This window comes from Pipistrellus kuhlii, unplaced genomic scaffold (genome assembly GCF_014108245.1).
Source record: "Pipistrellus kuhlii isolate mPipKuh1 unplaced genomic scaffold, mPipKuh1.p scaffold_m20_p_2, whole genome shotgun sequence".
Classification (NCBI taxonomy): Eukaryota; Metazoa; Chordata; class Mammalia; order Chiroptera; family Vespertilionidae; genus Pipistrellus; species Pipistrellus kuhlii.
The window spans coordinates 167582238-167600042 of record NW_023425515.1 but is presented as its reverse complement, the minus strand read 5'-3'; the positions used below and the strand labels follow the sequence as shown (position 1 = coordinate 167600042).

Below are 17805 nucleotides of genomic sequence, written 5' to 3'. Positions count from 1 at the left end.
ATTCCTTACCTGTGACTTCATATCCTTACAATTAAGTATTTGAGAGGGTTTCCATTGCCTCACTTCCCATTCATATCCTCGTCCTTGACAATTTGGCTTCTCTCTCCATCATTGAACTGAAGCTGTATTCATTAAACTCCCTGTTGCTAAATCCAACACATACCTCAGTGCTTACGTTACCTGTCCTTTCAGACTGATCAATCAACACTTTTCATTATGCCAGCCTTCCTGGACTGCTCTTCCCACTGGCTTCTGTCATCTTTCTTTCTCGTCTCACCTTTCCAGCTGCTCCTGCTTAGTCTCTTGTACAGGTTCCTTTTCCTTTACCCATTCCCTAAAGGAGTTCCCCTTGAGCCCTCTCTTTTATTACATTTTATGTTTTTATTGTGGTAAAATATACATAACATAAAAGTTATCTTTTTAACCATTTTATTATATTATTTTTTAAAAATATAGTTTTATTGATTTCAGAGAGGAAGGAAGGGAGAGAAACATTAATGATGAGAGAGAATCATTGATTGGCTGCCTCCTGCATACCCCATACTGGGGACCGAGCTTGCAACCTGGCCATGTGCCCTAACTGGGAATTGAACCGTGACATCCTGGTTCATAGGTCAATGCTCAACCACTGAGCTATGCTGGCAGGGCTTTTTTTTTTTTTTTTTTTTTTTTTTTTTTTTTTTTTAGCCATTTTAGGTGTACAGTTCAGCTCTCTTAGTTCTACAAATTCCCCTGAGTAAGCCCATCCAATCTTGTAACTTCACTTAATATAGTAAAGCTTCCAATTCCACTTCCCCAATCTATACCTCTCTTAGAAGCTCCAGATCCATTTTCTCTGCTTATTGAATATTTTTACTTGCATATACTAGACAGCTCAAACAGAACATGTTTCAAACTGAAATCATCTCTCCCTCCAACCGCTCTCCTCCTACCTACCAATCTGCGTCTTCTCTTCTATGTTTCTAGTCTCAGTGTTTGCTATCACATCTGGTTGCCCAAACCAGAAACCAGTCACTCTTGACTCCTCTCCATACCCCTCTTACCCAACCAATCACTATGTCCCATTATTTCTTTCTCCTTCATAATTCCCGAATCTGTTGACTTATCTTCCTTCTTACTATGGCCACTTTTGTTTAGACCATCATTGCTCTTTTGAATGGTTTAAAAAAGTCTGCTACTACATATCTTGTCTCCACTTTTCTTTGCCTAATTCCTTCTTCCTAGAGTAGCCAAAGCGATATTCTGAACTCTGATCAGGCTACTTTCTTGCTTAAAGCCCATTAACTTTTGGTTAGTCTTAAGATTAGATCTAATCTCCTTCACATACTGTATATGGCTACTTATCTTTCTAGCCTTATATCTCAACTGAGTCTCCCTTACATCCTACAAGCTACTCAAAATACCACCAATTGGTCATGCTCTCTCTTGCCTCTAGGTCTTTCTATATTCTTATCTCAGCTTAGAGTACTTCCCTGCCCCCACTGCACCTTGGTTTACCTGGAAACTTCAGTTTAGTTTAAATCCTATTTCTTTTGGGAAACCTTCCTCCGTATCTTCTAAACTCATTAGGAGTTCTCCTATGTATTCCCTCACCACCTTGCACTAACTCTTATCATGGCACTTACTACTCTGCGCGACACTTGCTTGTTTACTTGCCGTCTCTGCCTCTGAAGACCTGGCAATGCCTTGAGGGTAGGATTTTTCCTTGCTGCTACAGTCCAGCGCTAGTATGGTGGTTGGCACATAGTGTATGCCAGATACATATTTAAAGTGTGAATTACAGACAGAAAGAAGCAAAGGCATTTCAGCCAGGGGGGATGACCATGATAGACTCAAGCTGTGGAATCCTCTAAGATGAACAGCTCCATATTGAAAACCAGTAAGCCACTCGAGGGCTACTGGGGAGAGGAAACACACAGATGTGACTGGAAAAGATAAACTTCAACCCTATTTCAAGGACACTCACCATAGGAGAAGGTGTCTGGCATGGGGACCCCGTGTCCAGCCAGCTCCTGGAAGGTCCAGAACTTGTTGATGCAGTTTAGAATGCTCTGGGGGCGGTTGACGAGGCGGCAGCCCAGCTTCTCCAGGTGCCGCAGGACGGTGATGTCGCTGTCCGACTGCAGCGAGGGGGTGTTCACCCGGACAAGCACCACATCCGGGAAGGTGGTGAGTGCCTTCCGGTTCAGCTGTAGGCCTGCAATTGGAGGAGAAGAGTGAGCCGTGTGCTTACCGCCGTCTAGAACTGGCTCCAACAGGCTCCTCAAGACTGAACCCAGCAGGAAGACAGCCTTGGAAATGGCACTTGAGTATCCTGTTGTAACAAGAAAGCTACAGTCAAGTCAATACTCCAGACACATGGGCAGAGCATGATGAGGAGGAAACACAAAGGAACGAACGGAAAAAAAAGGCAGCATATGAAGAATAATTCGCATTTGAAGAACCCACAAGGAGACAAGATAGCCCAGCACCTTCCTTCCATATAGTACTGGCAGTCCTCAAAGATAGTGGCTTAGGAGACTGGGGACTTGAGGAAAAGGAAGCATGCTAGCTCACATAAGGGATCCCTACTACTGCTTTATGACTTAACCATTGAACATCTATCTGAAATAGGCAAGCATTTAAATAATTATTATGAATATAGTAATGAATGCAAAAATGTCAATGGTAAGTAAAGAAAACAGAACAAAATTATAAACACTAGTTAGTAAAAAGCTAAAAGAAAATATATGTGATTTCCTATTTAAACTTATCTATTTTCTAAAATGTCTCCAAGTGCATATTACCTTTATAACAACAACAAAAAAAAAAAAACCTTAAAAAAAATCAATCTATTAAAAATCAATTCAATATTCAGCCCTGGCCAGTTTGGCTCAGTGGATAGAGGATCGGTCTGTGGACCAATCAAGGGCACATACCCTGGTTGCAGGCTCCTCCCCGGTCCGGGCCCTGGTCACAGCTCATGTAGGAGGCAACCAATCGATGTGTTTCTCTCACATTGATGTTTCTCTCTGTCTTTCCCTCTCTTTTCCACTCTCTCTAAAAATCAATGAAAAAATATCCTCAGCTGAGGATTAACAAAACAAACAAACAAAAATATTCAAACTAGCTCCAACCAGTTTGGCTCAATGGATAGATAGAGCATCGGCCTGCAGACTGAAAGGTCCCAGGTTCGATTCCGGTCGAGGGCATGTATCTTGGTTGCGGGCACATCCCCAGTGGGGTGTGTGCAGGAGATAGCTGATTGATGTTTCTCTCTCATCGATGTTTCTAACTCTCTATTCCTCTCCCTTTCTCTCTGTAAAAAATCAATAAAATATATATTTTTAAATATTCAAACTAGAAGCCATCCAAGGACAATTGATCCACATGACAAAAGAATTTGAACTGTATTACACTGGATAGACTGGGAATATTAGCTTCAAGTGAGGACTCGGAGGAACAGGAGTGTAGTCTTCAAGTATCTGTAGGGTGTCCATGGATAAGAACTATTTGGCTTGTCTTCTATGACCTCAAGCGATAGAGCTATCTGTGAGTTATCCACGTCTCTTCTGTATCTGCAGCCCCTAGAACAGTGCCAGGTACATGATAGGCACTGTATGTCTTTTGAATTGTACAAAAGGGAGGTAGATTTGGGATCAACAAAAGGGACACTTTTCCAGTGTCTTAGGATGGAATGGGCTGAGGCTCACTGGTCACTTGAGGATGACATGGAGGGAATGCAAAGATCAGATAAGCTTATAGCAACCTGCTCAGTCTCTTTCAACCTCGCTGTCCCATGGTTTGTATTACTGCAAGTAGTAATCTATGCATCTGTGGTGCACCCAGCATCTGGGGATGGAATGATGGAGCCAGGAAATGGGATGTGAGAGTAATGAGAACTGAGTTCAGGGAACAACTTGGTCTGCCTTAGTGAACCTTAAAGGAGCCTCCAGAATGCTCTAAGAAAGCCTTAGAGACACAGTTCCAGAACCATCTAACAAGCTTTAACCTAAAGCACCTTCTATTTCAAAAGTGATATTCTGTACAACCATATAAGTCCAAGAAAATAAAAGATGCTAATAAAATTCCTATTTCTCCACTGGGGCATGAATAATATTAGCACAAAAACAATAAGCAAAACAAAATAAAAACAAAGCAAGCAAACAAAAAACACAGTATGGATCTAACTTGCACAGTTTCCCCCATTTCTCGGAGATATTTTGCCAATTTAGAAAAAGGGAGTAGGTATAATCATGAAGAGAAACTGTCTTTAGTACTTCTACTCATAGTATATTCCCAAGGGACATAATTCTCACGATGACTTAAAGAGCATTTAGGTTATCCTCACTTTACCATCAGAAAATAGTACCATTTAGATATGCTTTTTTCTTTACCAGTTATAGGCCCCATAGGAAATAAATTGAAAGGGGCGGAGGGAGCAAGCCCTGTATAGCGGAGTCAAAATTGACAGGAGAAAAAAGAAAAGCGCTCAAGTTGGCACAAATGGTGAGGAAATACACTCAGGGGAAAAGCAACAGCCCAGGACAACATTACATAATGAGATATTTAACAATGCTTTGAAACTATGCAATGCTATACATAGTCTGCAAGGCGCTGGCATTAGCATTGCACAGACTTTCTGCTAAGCAAGGTAAGACAATGGACGGAGATGGGCGCCACCTGATGAGAAAAACAGCTTTGCAACAGAAAAGCGACCTGGAGAAATGAGAAGCAGCAGAAACGTTTGGCTTTTCAATCCCAACACGAGACCACAGATGGACAGTTACACTTCCAAATGCGAAGAAAGGAATTCGGTCGTTTCTGGAAATATCAACCACAAGTGGACAGAGACAGCTCAGCCTTGACAAGCAGGTTCACACAGACCTAGGAAGTCTTACCAGGACTTCATCTCTCTTCTCCAAAGGTAAATCTTTGGGCCTGGCTCATTCCAACTGAAGCCTTTAATAAATGAAGAATGGAATGGGTTAAAGTGAAGCTGAAAAGGCTCTACCAAACAGTTAGACAGGTCAGGGCTCTCACGGTGCTGGCCGTGCAGCTCCATGCAGAGGGACACGGCAGGTTGAGGGATACAGCGCTCACACAACCAGCTACTTCTCTGCCCGCCGGCTCAGCTCCAGCGTTGTTGCTATGGGCCACACCACTTGCCTCCTGTTCATTCCTGCCCTCTGCTGTCTACCCTAGTTTATATAATATCACCATGTCTGAAAGTAGTAGACAAGAGGCTGCCACTCACGGTGGCTTCAATGGGGACAGCAGCTCCACCCAGACATGGCCAAGAACAATATGGGTTAAGTCTGGCCTTGGCAAATCTGTCAGTGAATTCTGAGACGGTCAACCACTTACGTAATCACTCTGCCTCTCTTCATTCACCTCTCTCCTCAGGAAAGGTACACTTAATACAGGATGGACCTTAACGTGTCACCCTTCCCAAGATCCACTGTAATCTACAGGCTTCAAGCCAAGGGAATGAAGAGCTGATGCAAGATGTTGGGGAGGGCAGGGCTCTGCTTGGCTGCAGTGAAGGGAAGGGAAGCCCCCAACAGGGAGAGGCTCATGCCCCCACATCACAGGGATCTCAGGAGCTGCAGTGCCCTCGTGCTCTGGGGCTTCACCCTGACCTCGGCAGCAGGGCAGGGAAAAGGGAGCTGAGTTGCTTCTGGGATATTTGGGGTCTCCCAGACTCAGGTTGGGCTTGAGATGTATTATTTAACATTTTCTCCATATGAATTCTAAAAAGAATAATCTACTTTCAAGGGTAATTACATTCTGATTTCCTTTTGAACTCTCCATCGTTTATCTTTGGAAATATTTTAATTATTAAACACAAGATAGGCTTAGAAACCAGTTTGGTTCAGTGGACAGAGCGTCAGCCTTCAGACTCAGAGGTCCCAGATTCAATTCCTGTCAAGGGCATGTACCTTGACGGTGGGCACATCCCCAGTAGGGGGCGTGCAGGAGGCAGCTGATCAATGTTTCTCCCTCATCAATATTTCTGACTATCTCTCTCCCTTCCTCTCTGTAAAAAAAAATAAAATAAAATATATTTTTAAAAAGAAACAAGATAGAAAAAATGTGTAACTTTCCCCAAACAATTGAGTCCATTTCCTAATTTACATATTGAGTTAAATTAAGTTCACCCTACAAAACTAGACTTCTGCATCTGTATGTACTACAGCAAAGAAATACACTTTATAATACAGAGAAATAGCTTTAGAAATAAGCAAATCATTATTGGAACGAAGAGCTCTAAAAATTAAAAACCACTCTCATCATTCCTACCAACAGAGGGAAGCAGCAGCAGGGATGAATAAAAGGTGCAGTCATTCAGATCTGAATTTGGCTCGCATTGTTATTGAGCATCTGTTGTGCTTTATGTACTTTGCTAAGAACTTCCACGTATATTATCTCATTTAAATTAGAGATGTCTTGTAGCCTGGACCCCTGCAATAGATCTGATTGTAAAAGGCTTTGCCTTTACATGGAACTGATACATAATGGGTCCAACCTGTGCACATACAGCACTAATTTGTCCTAAACACACACACACACACACACACACACACACACATCCTTAGCTTCAAAAACGAAACTGGTTTCTAGTATGCCAGAAAAAAACCCCTCATCTACAAAACCACACAGCAAAAATCAGAAACTAGGACACTGCATGAGAGCAAGCAGGGACCTCAGTTATGGCGGCTTTTAGAAGCACTCTATGTCAGCAGGATCAGGTAACAACAGTGGCTGGTAGCGAAGCTCTGAAAGTTGTCAGAAAGGAATCAATAATATAAATAAAGTAAGTGGATAACCCACTAAGGGCTTCACATTATGTTGTGTTATGAGGAGATGTGTCACCTGAAACGTAACCTGGCTCATCGCACACTCCGGGTTCTCCCTCGGTTCTTTCTACTCTGCCCTCGGCATTTTCTCATAAGGAAAAGTTATTTTTATTATTAACAAGTACTAGTAGATGCCATTGTCCCAGCGCTTGGAAACCTCCCCTTTCGGGTCCCTCCCTCCTGCCCATTTAAAGTTCTTTGTTACAATGCCCAAAGAAATCTCACCTCCACCTCATTAAAACCTGGTGATTATGGGGCCACTTTCTCCCTCTACCAACTGATGTTTGATGAGGTCATTTAATTCAAAGCAACCTTTACTGAACTGTTGGAATGAGTCAGCACCTATGAAGCAAGCAAAGATGAACCAGGTGGTCTCTGCCTACCAGGAGCATATAGACTCCTTATGGAGAAAGAATTGGACACAAACTAGAGGCCCAGTGCACAAAATTTGTGCATGGAGAAGGGCGACTCTTAGCCCGGCCTGCACCCTCTCCAATCCAGGACCCTTCAGGGGATGTCTGACTGCCTCTCGCAATCTGGGACTGTTGGCTCCTAACCACTTGCTTGCCTGCCTGTCTGATTGCCCCTAACCACCTCTGCCTGCCTTGATTGCCCCTAACTGCTCCCTGCTGGCCCCTAAGGAACATCCCTAACTGCCTGGGACCCAGGATTCCCTCCTCAAGCCAGTCACAGGCATCTGAGACTCGGGCTTCCTTCCCTCTGGCTGGCCACAAGCACCCAGAACCTCGAGTCAGGTGGCTTGTCCCTCTCCTGAGCCACAGCCTGGCTGGTCCCCAGTCCTCTCTCACAAGCTCTTTTGTGCCTGGCTGGTCCCCATTCCTCTCTCACAAGCTCTTTTGTGCCTGGCTGGTCCCCATTCCTCTCTCCCCACTGCTGAGTGTCTGAGCCCTTAGGCGTGAAGGTATGAGGTCATGAAGACCATTTGCATATTAGCTCTTTATTATGTAGAATATTCATCCACCCATTCACTCAATACACATTTATTGCTTCATGCATTCATTTAGCCAATATTTACTTAGCACCTACTTTGGGCCAAGCCCAGTGTTAGTTTGGGTTTCCCCAGAGAGGAAGAGTTAAGTGGATGAGGTTTATTATGACGGTGATTAATGTCAGGAAACACTTCGTGAGTAGAGAAGAGAATGAGGCAATAAGGGTGTGTTATCAACTGAGTGACCACCTTGGCCACTGGGGCTTAATCCTGCTGTGCAAAAATAAGAAACGGTTCAATGCACCCACCTCAGTTATCCCACTCAAGAGGCAAGGGAGCTGGCGAGATAAAATTTTTAATACACCAACTCAGTCTTTGGTGGAGAGCTGCTCCAGGGGCATGGTATTAAATCCCTGGCCCTTCTGGCTTGCCATGCCTGTGTGGGCTAAATGGCCACACTCCTGTGACAGGAGAAAGCTCTCAGACAGACCCCCCAGCTGCTGATGGTGAGAAGTGGGGCCCTATCAAATGGGGAGGGGGCACTGACAGCTAAGGAACAGGCACCATCTTAAGGGCTGGGAGTGGGGGGTGAGATGTGTGAATGAAACAAGCACTACTCCCCGGAAATTAAGAAAGACAGCACACAGCTGTAATTAATGCCATGGATGCCCTCCTCAGAGCACCGGGGTGTTAAGAAAAATGACCAGTCTGGTTTGGACAGGGGTGGGGCGAGGGGGCAACCTTCTATAGCACAGTGTGAGAAGTGCTGGAGGGAGCAGGTAGGTGGCCGCCTCTGAGGGAGCATCAAGGAGGCTTTCAGAAGGGAGATGTTGACTCATGGTGCCTCTGGGCTCAGAAGAAACGTGCAAAACTAATAAATGTATAATGCCTACCTCTCCGAAACAGATCGATAGGAACAGCACGGCTTCTCACAAGCACTGAGTTCGGGATATCTGATATCTCAGGGCTAACCTATTTTTAAAGCACTTCAAGAAGTGGAGCAACACGAGATGAAAGACAATTATGGCAGAGTGGCCTCCACGTCAGAGGCTTGATGTAACTCCGTGCTCTCATTTAATGGTTTGGCAAGACATAAACATCTCTGGGTCTGTTTTCTCTTCTGCAAAATGGAAGGGTCCCAGAGCTTGGAAACCTCCCCCTTTAGGGTCCCTCCCTCATCCCTTCCCCACCTTGCCATTTGGATCTTTCTTGCAGCCATGAGACAAATTTCATCCCTTCCATGTCAGGCACCCAAGACTCCTGTCTCCAAGGCTATGTCATTTTCCTGAACTCTAAGCTCCACCTGCTCTGATTTGCCTTTTCTACCCCCACCTCCCACTCCGTCCTATCTCCACTGTGCCCCTCAAAGGGCAGCGAATCCCTTACCTTCAAACTTTTCAGTGTGTGTTCCCTTCACCTTCTTTTTCTGGGTCTCACTGAACCCCGGCTCTCCCTAGTAACACTGCTTACCCAGCAGTTCCACCAAGTTGTGGCTGTTTTCTCTCTCGCACACCTGGGATTACTGGGGCAAGAGGCAGGACAGGTGTGCTCCTTGCTCCTCATTGTGGCTTCCAGTGCATTCTCTTCTCTCTCCTCAAACACCCAGCCTGACTCTCATAGACTGCACAGTATCCAACTTGTGCAAGTTCGCTAAGGACCCCGGTTACTCCTCTGTCCTGGAAGCTTTAGCTTCTGACTCACTGGTTCTCCCATACGTTCATAAATATTGGCAATTTCAGTGTCCATATGGAGAATTCTTCCAATGCCCAGGCCTGGACTCAACATGACCTCCTTTTCTCCAAGAGTCTTGTCCACTACCTCACCTCAGCCACCCCTGCCAGCTACAGCCTAAACTTTATGCATTCGTCATAATTCCGATTTCCAACCACTGTCTCCTATCTTTCCAGCTTCTCCCAACTCCAGCCACACTTAGATCCCATCAGGAACTATTATGCCTGGATCCCTCATCTTTTCACTGTCCCTCACCCCCTTCCTACCCTCTTTCTTTTTTACTCTATATTTAAATTCAATAGACAAGAATTATAACTTAAACCCTCAAGTCCTTGTACTTGTTTCTTGTTTGGCTAAATCGCAACCCTGGTTAGACTGCTCCAACTCTCTGCCTACTCTGTTCCGTCCTGTGCAATGAAACCAATCTCGTTTAGAAACGCCCAAACCTGCTGACTGGTCTCAAGGGCATCCTTATGGCTGTGCAATAAGTATTATAGTCCTGAGTCCATTCACTCTCCAACAACCCTACACAACTATCTCACCATTTCTTTTCCTGCCTCAAACCTTCACCACTTCCTCCCTCCTTCTCCTTCTCACTCTTTCTATTTTGATGAGAAAACCCAAGGCAATCAGAAAAGAACTTCTCTAAAATCTCCCATAATCACATCTACTTGCACACCTGTACCTATGTCTCAGAGGTTCCCTTCTCTCTTATTTTGATGGCTGAAGTATCCTTGCTCCTAGCTTAGACCAATTCCTTGAAACATACAATGTCCCAGCCTCCCTTGCCCAGTTAAGGCACTTTTCTGGCAATTCACCTCTCTCCTATTTGCCGGTTTCTCCCTCTATTGGATTACTCACACCAGCATATAGCATGCTGTTATCGTCTCTTACCTAAATACTTCCCAAGTGATGTCTCTACTTCCGCCCTTGTTGCCATCAGTCTATTCTCAACACCATGCCTGGAATGACCCTGTGCACATCCGTTAGGTCATGTCACTTCTCTGCTCAAAACCCTTGAGTGATTCCCAACTCATCCAGAGTAAAAGTTGAAGTCCTTCCGTGACCCACAGGCCTACGTATCTGCTCTCTCTACATTCCCACCCCTCCAACTTCCTCTCCTTAATGCCTGCCCCTGGCCTGCTTGGCTCCAGCTATTCCCTCTGAATTACTCCCAGGTACCAAAATGGCTCGCTTCCTCACCTCCTTCAGTTCTGTACGTGAACAGCATCTTCTGGGTGAGAACCACCCAGCCAACCTGTCTAAAATTGCAACCCCCGCCAAAACCAGTTTGGGTCAGTGGATAGAGCCTCGGCCTGCGGACTGAAGGGTCCCGGGTTCGATTCCGGTCAAGGGCATGTACCTTGGTTGCGGGCACATCCCCAGTAGGGGGTGTCCAAGAGGCAGCTGGTCGATGTTTCTCTCTCATTAATGTTTCTAACTCTCTATCCCTCTCTCTTTCTCTCTGTAAAAAATCAATAAAATATATTTAATAAATAAGTAAATAAAATAAAATTGTAACCCCCTTCCCCACGTTTTTCCTCCTTAGCTCTTTTAACCAACAGACTATGTATTTTACTTAACTTGATTGTATTCTATCTCCCCCATCTAGAATGTAATCTCCTTGAAAGGGAAGGATTTCTGCCTTATTCTGGTGCCCAGAACAATATCCTACATATAGTAGGCAGCCAACAGATATTTGTTGACCAAATGAATGACTGAAATCATAATGAGGGTGGAGACTGTGTCCATAACTCTCCACCATACCTCCAGTTCCTAGCACAGTGCCTGGCATACAGTAAGCACTCAGTTAATATTTGTTTAATAAAATAAATAAATGAATAGTTTTATTGTGAAGATTAAGGCACAAAAAAGATATTAAAGTATTAATAGAGTTACAGGAAGAAAGAACCATTATTCCTGTTAGATCCTCAATGCAACGTAACTTAAATTTAACACTTTTTTTCATAGTGGAGTCCTTGAATTACTTTTTAGTAGTGAAGGATCACATAGAAAGAGATTCAGAATTTCAGATGTGTGATAGACTCTTGTTGAAACAATATAAAACGCTCCTAAGGTGACACATCTGAGGGAAGTGAGTCAGGTGGCCGGGGAGAGTCTGAAGTGGATGGCCCTGGATGTCAGTGGACTCTCTGCTGGAAAGGGGAGGGACAAGGGCATGTGGACAGGTGGGGATGACATGGACCTCGCTGATGATGGCTATCACCCCGACCACCAGGAAATCCTAAAAAAATTTGGTGGAAGTGTTATGGTAGCAACAACAGGTGGTCCAAAAATCTATAAGCAGGGCTTTGAGATCCACTAAGGATCCCAATCGGTGTTCATGAAGTTCATAAAGTGTCTGTAAGAACTGTTAGAAACATAAACATAAAATACACATCCAACCCCCCTTCAGTCCTCGAGGTCAGCCCACAGACATAAACGTGGACCCATGGGGTAAAGCATATCCATTCAGTGCTCACGTCAGTTTGGAAACATATGGTAGGTGCTTCCACCCACTGCCTGCCCTTCCCACTAGAGCTGTTCTGAAGTTTATTCCCATTACGGGGGTCAGGCACAAGCCTTCGGCAAGGACCGAGGTCACGCTCACCTCTGTGCACAAAGGTGAGCATGGTACCCTTTACTGCTAGTGCCTTCCTGTGCAATGATGGGAGGCCATCATTTCTCTGTGAGGCCTCTGTTGTCTTTTGGAAGGCTGCAATAAGACCATTTCCTCATCTACATTTAGTTAGGATTCCCCCTGACCCAAACCTTTTAAATCTTATTTACCTGATTAAAACAAAGAACCAAGTACAAGTATCTCAGAGCACCGTAACTTAAAGAACCTGACCTAGAAACTGCCAGATGGCCTTTTTTTTGGCTCTCAAAGTAAGGGAAGGAATGCTGAATCATTCTGCTCCTAAGAGACAAATTATAACACACCCTGATTTCAGGTCAAGCTTATTTTTTTCTGTCTTGGTATCTGTCTCTGAGTTTGTGGCTATACTTGTTTTTTCGGGACAGTTAATCGTAAAAAAACCTGTGGGTGGTCAAAGACCTTAATTTGCACTAATGACCCTGACCTCATATAATGGGTCATCATAAAAACACTTACAAAAATTTACACATCCACTCATGATCTCCCCAACACAAAAACTAATTACAGTAAAAGTCTCTTATTTTAGATTAGCCTTTAAAAGGCACCTCACTCATGCCCTAACCCAGTGGTCGGCAAACTGCAGCTCTGTTGACCGATGAGTTTGCTGACCACTGGGGGCAATCCCAAGGGACAACAGCCTGAAATTATTGGAATCGAGCGTCTAGGTCAGTGGTTGGCAAACTCATTTATGTTGGCATAGTCAACAGAGCGGCAAACCGAGGCCTGTGAGCCACATGTGGCTCGCAAGCCGCAGTTTGCCGACCACTGCCCTAACCGGTTTGGCTCTGTGGATAGATCGTCAGCCTGTGGACTGAAGGGTCCCAGGTTCAATTCCAGTCAAGGGTATGTACCTTGGTTGCCAACACATTCCCCGTAGAGGGTGTGCAGGAGGCAGCTGATCAATGTTTCTAACTCTCTAGCCCTCTCCCTTCCTCTGTAAAAATCAATAAAATGTATTTTAAAATAAAAATAAAAATAAAAAATAAAAGGCACCTCACCCAGTCATCCAACAAACAAGGCCTACTGTGGACCATTATAGAGCATACATATGAGGAATCCCCATTCATTTAGTGGGAAAAGGAACATAAACTTTATAAATAGATGTTATAATAAAATATGACGAATGCTATTTTAAAAGGTATGTACAATGTGATTTGGCAGCAGATGGAAGAGAAAAACTGCTTGGGCCAGGGTAGGAAGTTCCAGAAAGACTTTATAGAGATGAGTGGCTTGAGCTGGATATGAAGGAAGAATAAAAGTTTACCATGTGGGAGGGACCTGGCCTAGATGGGCATTGCAGGCACAGCAAATTTCAGTGCAAGGGGTGAGATGAAGTCAGTGCGGGCTGATGGGGGCAAGTGGGGGGGGGGTCAACTGTGGAATGGATGAGAGGAAACAGAAATTCTGGTTCTGCTGAGATCAGAATTACTGAGTATCAGTTCTTACTGCCAACCTGGATGCCCTTATTGATGTTTATAAAAGTTAATATGTAAAAAGAACTTACAGCTGTGCCTGGCACACAATTAAACACGATGTATATTATGCTTTGGCTATTGCTATGCGCATTTTGGTGCCACATTCACCACCATCTCATTCCCAGGGGTGAGGATAATTAATAAATATTAGTTGAATGAATGAAGAACTTGAGGTTTCTAGGAAGGAAATGAAGGTGGATGTGATTCTCATAATGCTTTAGCCAGCAGAAAGGTGAAGGGCAGGTGTTTTCTATGGGACTGTTTCAGTCACCTGAAGGTCATTCCACTTTTTCCAGTCATCTCCCCACCCAAATCTGTGCTGGGGCGTGTAGATGACTGGGTTAAAAATAAATATTCATAAAATCTTGCATTGGCATAGCATTTTCAGTTTACTTGTGTTAGCTTAAAAATAACTATAGTCTTTAAACCCAAAACTTTTCATCTCTTGTCTGAATCCTATTTGCAGATACAACCTGAAATTCTTTATTAAAAAAATATATCTATATCTATATCTATATATAGATATAGATATAGATATAGATATATATTAAATATATATTTTATTGATTTTTCACAGAGGAAGAGGGAGAGTTAGAAACATCGATGAGAGAGAATCATCAGTCAGCTGCCTCTTGCACACCCCCTACTGGGAATGTGCTCGCAACCAAGGTACATGCCCTTGACTGGAATCGAACCCAGGACCTTTCAGTCTGCAGGCCAACTCTATCCACTGAGCCAAACCAGTTTCGGCACAACCTGAAATTCTTTCTCTCAATTTGAGCCTCCACCTACGGAAGCTCAGGAGAGGATTTGAGCAACTGCCGGAGGCACTGACTCCATCCACTCCTTGATCTTGGGGAAATGTTCTCAAGAAGAAATAGAGAAGATGAAGGTATGAAGACTTTGTAAAGGTGGCACCTTCACTTCCTCAACTATGAAAGTGCTTTGCAAAGTCACTATCCGGCCTCCATTTAATTCAATTTGGTTCATGGCCACATCTACCAAGAAAAGTACTCTAGGCTGCAGATGTCACTAAGCATTGTTACCCCACATCACAGGGCTTGGAATGAGAACATCAAGTTTTTAACTGTGGGTTTGCTGCTAACTAGCGAGATGACACTGAGCAACTCACGTCGTCTCTTTGAGCATCCGGTTCTCGATTTGTAAACTGAAGGGGTGGAACCGAAGGGAGGATCGCCAAGTCCTTACGAGCTCTCACATTCTGTAATTCTCAATCATTATGAACATCTGTTTCTATGTTTCAGAGACAGTATATTCTGGAGTATTTTTTCAGAAGGATATTTTGGCTTAGCAAATTGCCAAGAGTTTTCTATAGTTTAAATACAGAAGAAACTGGGAAATAGAGCCGATAATCTTTAGTTATTCAAAATGTTTGAGTGCCTATTGTGTATAAGGCACTATTCTAGTCACTTATTACAGCACTGAACAAAACAAATGAGATCTCTCTTCTCAGGGAACTCACTTTCTTATGCTTTAATTAACCCACCCCACAAATAAATCTTTTGATGTTTTAGATGGCAGAAACAGTGATCTAGTAAGTTTGCTTTATGTGTTGTGATATGTGTGTGGCTATCTGAACTAGCAAAAAAAATTTTTAAATGCATCAAAAATACCTGTTTTCGATTTCTCCATTGACCAGGCAAATAACCATATAGATTTTGTTGTACTTTAAAAAGTAATAACTCCTGGTTCATTAATTGATTGAGAGACACAGGACTTCAGTGAAATTTTGTTTAGTAAACAAAAGGGTTGAAATGCCTTCTGCAGCTCTAGAATTTAATTTTCTCTTTTGTTAGGGCTGCTTCTTTAAAATGGGGGTTTAGATATAAAACAGAGAACATTCCCCCACTCTTTCACAGCATGTTTGATGGGGTCTATCACAGGAACATGTGGGATTCTGGCTACCGTATCTAAAAAGGCATCATTACAAGTTGTAAATAAATAAACTGAAGAGCAAACGAAGCAACCCTGGGTCTAGGTGAGTGAAAATAACAGATTATCCCACCTAAGTATGGCACTGACACAGAATCTCAGAGCTGGGGGAATCTTAGGCCTTCATTTTATAACTAGAAGCCTGAGATTCAAACCCATAACGTGTCTTGGTCAAGGCAAAGCCAGGATACTTGTTAGCAGCAAAACTGTAATAAGAATCCAGGTCTGCAGATTCCCTGTAATTTAGTTCTACATTAACTGGGAGCTTTATTTAGCAAGCCAAGGAGAGAGAGAGAGATGGTACTCTTTATGGTTGACAGACACTGTTTTAGACTGAATGTGAGACATCTTACGTTTGTAGTATATTTCTCCAATAGGCTATATAGTCTGATACTACTTATCAAGGATTTAGACATGGTTTTGGATGAAACATCTAGAACAGATACCTTCCACTAAGAAACGGGTCATATTCAAAATATCACTTGTAAGCAGCCAGTTCAGAATTTGGAATCCCTTTCCCCCACCAAAGAGAAGTAACAAATTATGAGCTTATTAAAGCAAGTGTGGTTGAAATAATATGCAAGGTATCCCAGGAAGCACCCTCAAGTAGGGTCCAAATCCGTTTGAGTCCTACACCCCCCTGAAGTGGCTGTAACCCAGGGCGCAAGTTCCTAATCCATAGATTCCTACGTCAGACTGCTTGCATTAAGAATAATTAAAAATACCTAAAAACATGATTGACCTTTTGTGGTCAGGGTTACAGATGATAACCATGTCTCTCCAGAGAAATCTCTTGGACACAGCCGTGGAGAAACCAGTGAGACCAGAATGGTCTGTACCTGGAATCTTGGCTTTTCTGGAATCAGAATTCGACATTTTCCTTTTTTTTAGGAGAGTTGATGAATTTAAAGACAACCCATCAAAGACCTACTCTCCCACTTTACATTCAAGAGGTGTTTCTCCCCTATGTAGGTTCCTGCTTTGGGAATGATATTCCCATGTAGTGCGTGATGCTTACGCGCTCTCGGAAAACTTTTAAAACACTCGTGTTAATGGCAATTTTGTACATTTCACGTGGGTTTCCATAAATCTCCCCCGGCAGAAAATCGATGCGAGCAGAATTTGGGACTGGCAGCTTGCTTTCCTTCCAAAAGGCTTCAGGTAAATTCGAGTTTCTCCTACAACAAAGTACCCTGAGTCAATTCATGCCCGCTCCCAAATCCTGGCCTGGGGCCGATGGTGGTGGTCCAAAGAAGCTTTCAAGGTTAGGAGCTGGAAGATCCAACCCCAAGAGGTCTGGCTGGGGACGGTGGCCGGTTCCGGGGACCCGGAGGAGACTTGCCTGGGGGAGGCCCAGGGTGCGCGCCCTCTGGCCGGCTCTCCGGACCCCCTGCGCGCCTGCCTGCCTCCCCGCTCCCCCGGGGCCGCCGCACTCACCGAGGTGGCCGCCAACGACGGTGACCGCGATCTGGTCCATGAACACCGCGCGGAAGCGCACGCCCTGCTCCGCGCAGCGCTGCTGGAGGGCGCGCAGGATCTGCACCTGCGGGTAGTCCTCGCAGATGCGCCGGTCCGTCAGGAACCAGAGCTGCGGGCACATGGCGGCCGGCACGGCAGCCCCGGCGCGGCACGGACCCCGGGCTCCCCGCGCGCTCGCTCGGGCTGGCGGGCGATCGCGCGCGCCCGGCCCCGCACCCGCCGGTGCGCCAGGCGCCTCTGCAGCCCTGACCCAGCGAATCTGCCGGCCGCGGGGCGCCGCGCCGGCCCCTGGAAGCCAATCAGCGCGCGGCGGCGGGCCCTGACAGCCAATCAGCGCGCGGCGGCGGGCTCGAGCAGCCAATCAGCGCGGGGCGGCGGGCGCGGGCCGGCCGCGCGGCCAGCTGCAGAGGCGGCCTGCGGCTGCCGGGGAGGGGGAGCGGGGCCGGCGGCCTGCGGCCTGCGGCGGCCGGAGGATGGGATGCTGGCGGGGTTCGGGGCCCCGGGAGCCGGGGAGCCGTGGGCGGGAGACCGTGAAGCTGAGAGAGGGCATCCTGCCCTGGACCCCAGTGGGCGTGGCGCTGCCGGTCGGGGTGGGGCGGTTGGAGCGGGAGGGGCCGGGGCGGCGGCCGGGTGGCTGGGAGGGGGCGGCCCAGCTGATGGACTGTTGTAAGGATGCGCAGAGGGGATGTGTCCCAAAGGCGATCGATGGCGAGCTTGGTG

The 17805-nt window shown here is 45.3% G+C and overlaps 1 protein-coding gene across 2 annotated transcripts in view; it reads right to left on the bottom strand.

Moving 5' to 3' along the window:
- The window catches only part of RIMKLA (ribosomal modification protein rimK like family member A), a 30553-nt gene extending 13205 nt beyond the window's left edge, over nt 1–17348 (bottom strand). Inside the window, exons 1-2 of one of the 2 annotated variants that reach the window (XM_036446766.2) lie at nt 17044–17348; nt 1967–2197 (exon numbers count right to left, since the gene is read on the bottom strand). In XM_036446766.2, coding sequence (XP_036302659.1) covers nt 1967–2197; nt 17044–17206 — 394 coding nt within the window. In that variant the 5' untranslated portion in view covers nt 17207–17348. The remainder of the gene's footprint in view (nt 1–1966; nt 2198–17043) is intronic. The other variant, XM_036446765.2, reaches the window with a different exon arrangement.
- Between the last annotated feature and the right edge of the window lie 457 nt (nt 17349–17805).